The sequence below is a fragment of the Amphimedon queenslandica genome, unplaced genomic scaffold, assembly GCF_000090795.2.
Source record: "Amphimedon queenslandica unplaced genomic scaffold, v1.1 AMPQUscaffold_7061_Cont20984, whole genome shotgun sequence".
NCBI lineage: Eukaryota > Metazoa > Porifera > Demospongiae > Haplosclerida > Niphatidae > Amphimedon > Amphimedon queenslandica.
In genome coordinates, this window is record NW_003552651.1 from 1 (window position 1) to 2,005 (window position 2,005).

Genomic DNA, 2,005 nt, shown 5'->3' on the forward strand with positions numbered 1-2,005 from the left:
TTAGTTGCATTAACATGTTTATACTCACTTAGTTTTTCCATTAGTTTAGATGCCATGTTCTTTAGTCCTACTTTCTGTAGTGATATAATGAGAGAAGAGAACACACTGTTAGGATTAGAATGACACTCAATTGTTGCTAGTACTGAAGAGAATATTTTATTAGCTCTATCATAAGGACTGAGTCCAGTGGCTCCAACAGTAACATGTACTGCTTTAGGAATGAGATCAGATGAAAAGAGATGATTATTTAATTGTGGAATAACTGGAGCATTTCCTGCCAACAGATCAACAAGATCAGCTAACATCTCTTTCATCGTAATGTATTCTGGTGACTGTGTGCCTTTTCTTACTATTGGTACATCTGATGGAGTATTAATAGTAGACTCTATTTGTGAGGGTTGTGTAGCTAGTGATGGTCGGTGCAGTTTAGGTGTTGTTGGTAGAGGAGCTTCGACTTTTCTCAATGAACCTATTGAATGCTATAAAATAGACCACATGCACAGTTGACATATTACCTTTTATTATTCCAGTTGTCCTTATTTTATGTAGCAGTGTTGGATGTTCTTCAAATGCTCTTATAAGAAGAGACATTCCTTCATGATCATTAACAGCATTTCTAATCTTTCTTATAGTATCAGCATCAAGCAGTGGTAGAGACTCCTCCACTTGTCCTTTGATCAATAACTCATGAAACTCTATCAATTCAGATACTCTTGGTCTATCATCTGGTATATCCATTAATGCAATAGGAGAGAGTGGAGGACCTCCTATCAATGGCTTGTTTGTACCTGTAGGAGGAGCTGCTCCTATTGTTGATGAAAAAACAAAAAAATTGCTGCAGTATATAGCTAGATTTTCAATTAAACATTTATTATTTCCCATAAGAATAATATAATTTTATTTATTCATTTAAAATTATTCATTGTTTCTGTATATGGGATACTAATCTATGAATTATGATTTATTCTTAATAATCAATTATTGCCCGGTAACTGTACTTTAGTCCAGTAATGTAACACTCACCAGTAGCAGTACTGTGTATATCATTGGTTCCTTTGGTATCATTACCACTGATCATAGCATTGCATTCTATAGAATACACACACACACAGTCAATACTAATACAATCAGTGATATTAACTTACTCTCTTGATCTAACTTGTCAGCTGCAGCATTCTCATTCATAGATTTAAGAGCATCTGACAATGAGTCAAAGGTAGCTCCTCCTTTACTGTCAACATTATCAGCTCTGGACAACCACTTGAAGAGACACTCTGTCAAGTATTGAGATACATCACCAGGATGATTCCTTTCAATAGCATCCAGTGAGTCTATGACTAGTCCTAGTGTCAGTCCTAGTTCCTTCCATCTCCTCTGAGGGAAACCACATCTCTTCAACAGATTAAGTACATCAATAAGTTGATCTAAAATCACATTCAATGATACATAGATAGTTAATGAACATTACCAATAGTCAAAGGAGAAGAGAAGAGAGAAGGAGGAGAGAAATAGTTGCTGCTTTTCGTCGCCATTATTTACTTTTAGTTTGCAGAAAGGTTAGGGTGGGGCTGGATAAGGGCGTGGCTCATTCACTAATTGCATTCCTCAAAGATGGCGGCAGAAAGTTAACATTAGAACATTAGAACATTGAGTGACTAGTCTAATTGAGTGACCTTTCTTTTCTTCTCTTAAAAGTCCTTCACTAGCAGGAGACACTCCAGTGAGAACAAGCCACAGGAAAAGGAAGAGAAGAAGTGTTAGAGAGTTTATTCCAGGAAGTGACCAAAGAAGATTACACTGACATAATCACACGAGTCAAGGAGATAATTTTATTCTCTCTCTCTCTCAGCTTTTATGGAAATCTGGTAAGACAATGTTTATGTAGTAGGTGTGGATTATTATTATTATTATATTTAATTAAATCTACGTCTCATAGAGTTCTTGCACTGATGTAATCAATGGGAGGGTGTGGCTAAATTTAAGCTAAATTGTCCACCATGTTGGG

The 2,005-nt window shown here is 36.0% G+C and overlaps 1 protein-coding gene across 1 annotated transcript; it reads right to left on the reverse strand.

The window, feature by feature from the left end:
• Positions 1–14: 14 nt before the first annotated feature.
• Positions 15–1,089, reverse strand: LOC109591849 (uncharacterized; the record flags this gene model as incomplete). Its single annotated transcript, XM_020007465.1, has 3 exons — positions 15–469; positions 516–806; positions 1,024–1,089. Coding segments are annotated over 3 exons (812 nt in total), but the record flags the coding sequence as incomplete, so codon positions are not given.
• Between the last annotated feature and the right edge of the window lie 916 nt (positions 1,090–2,005).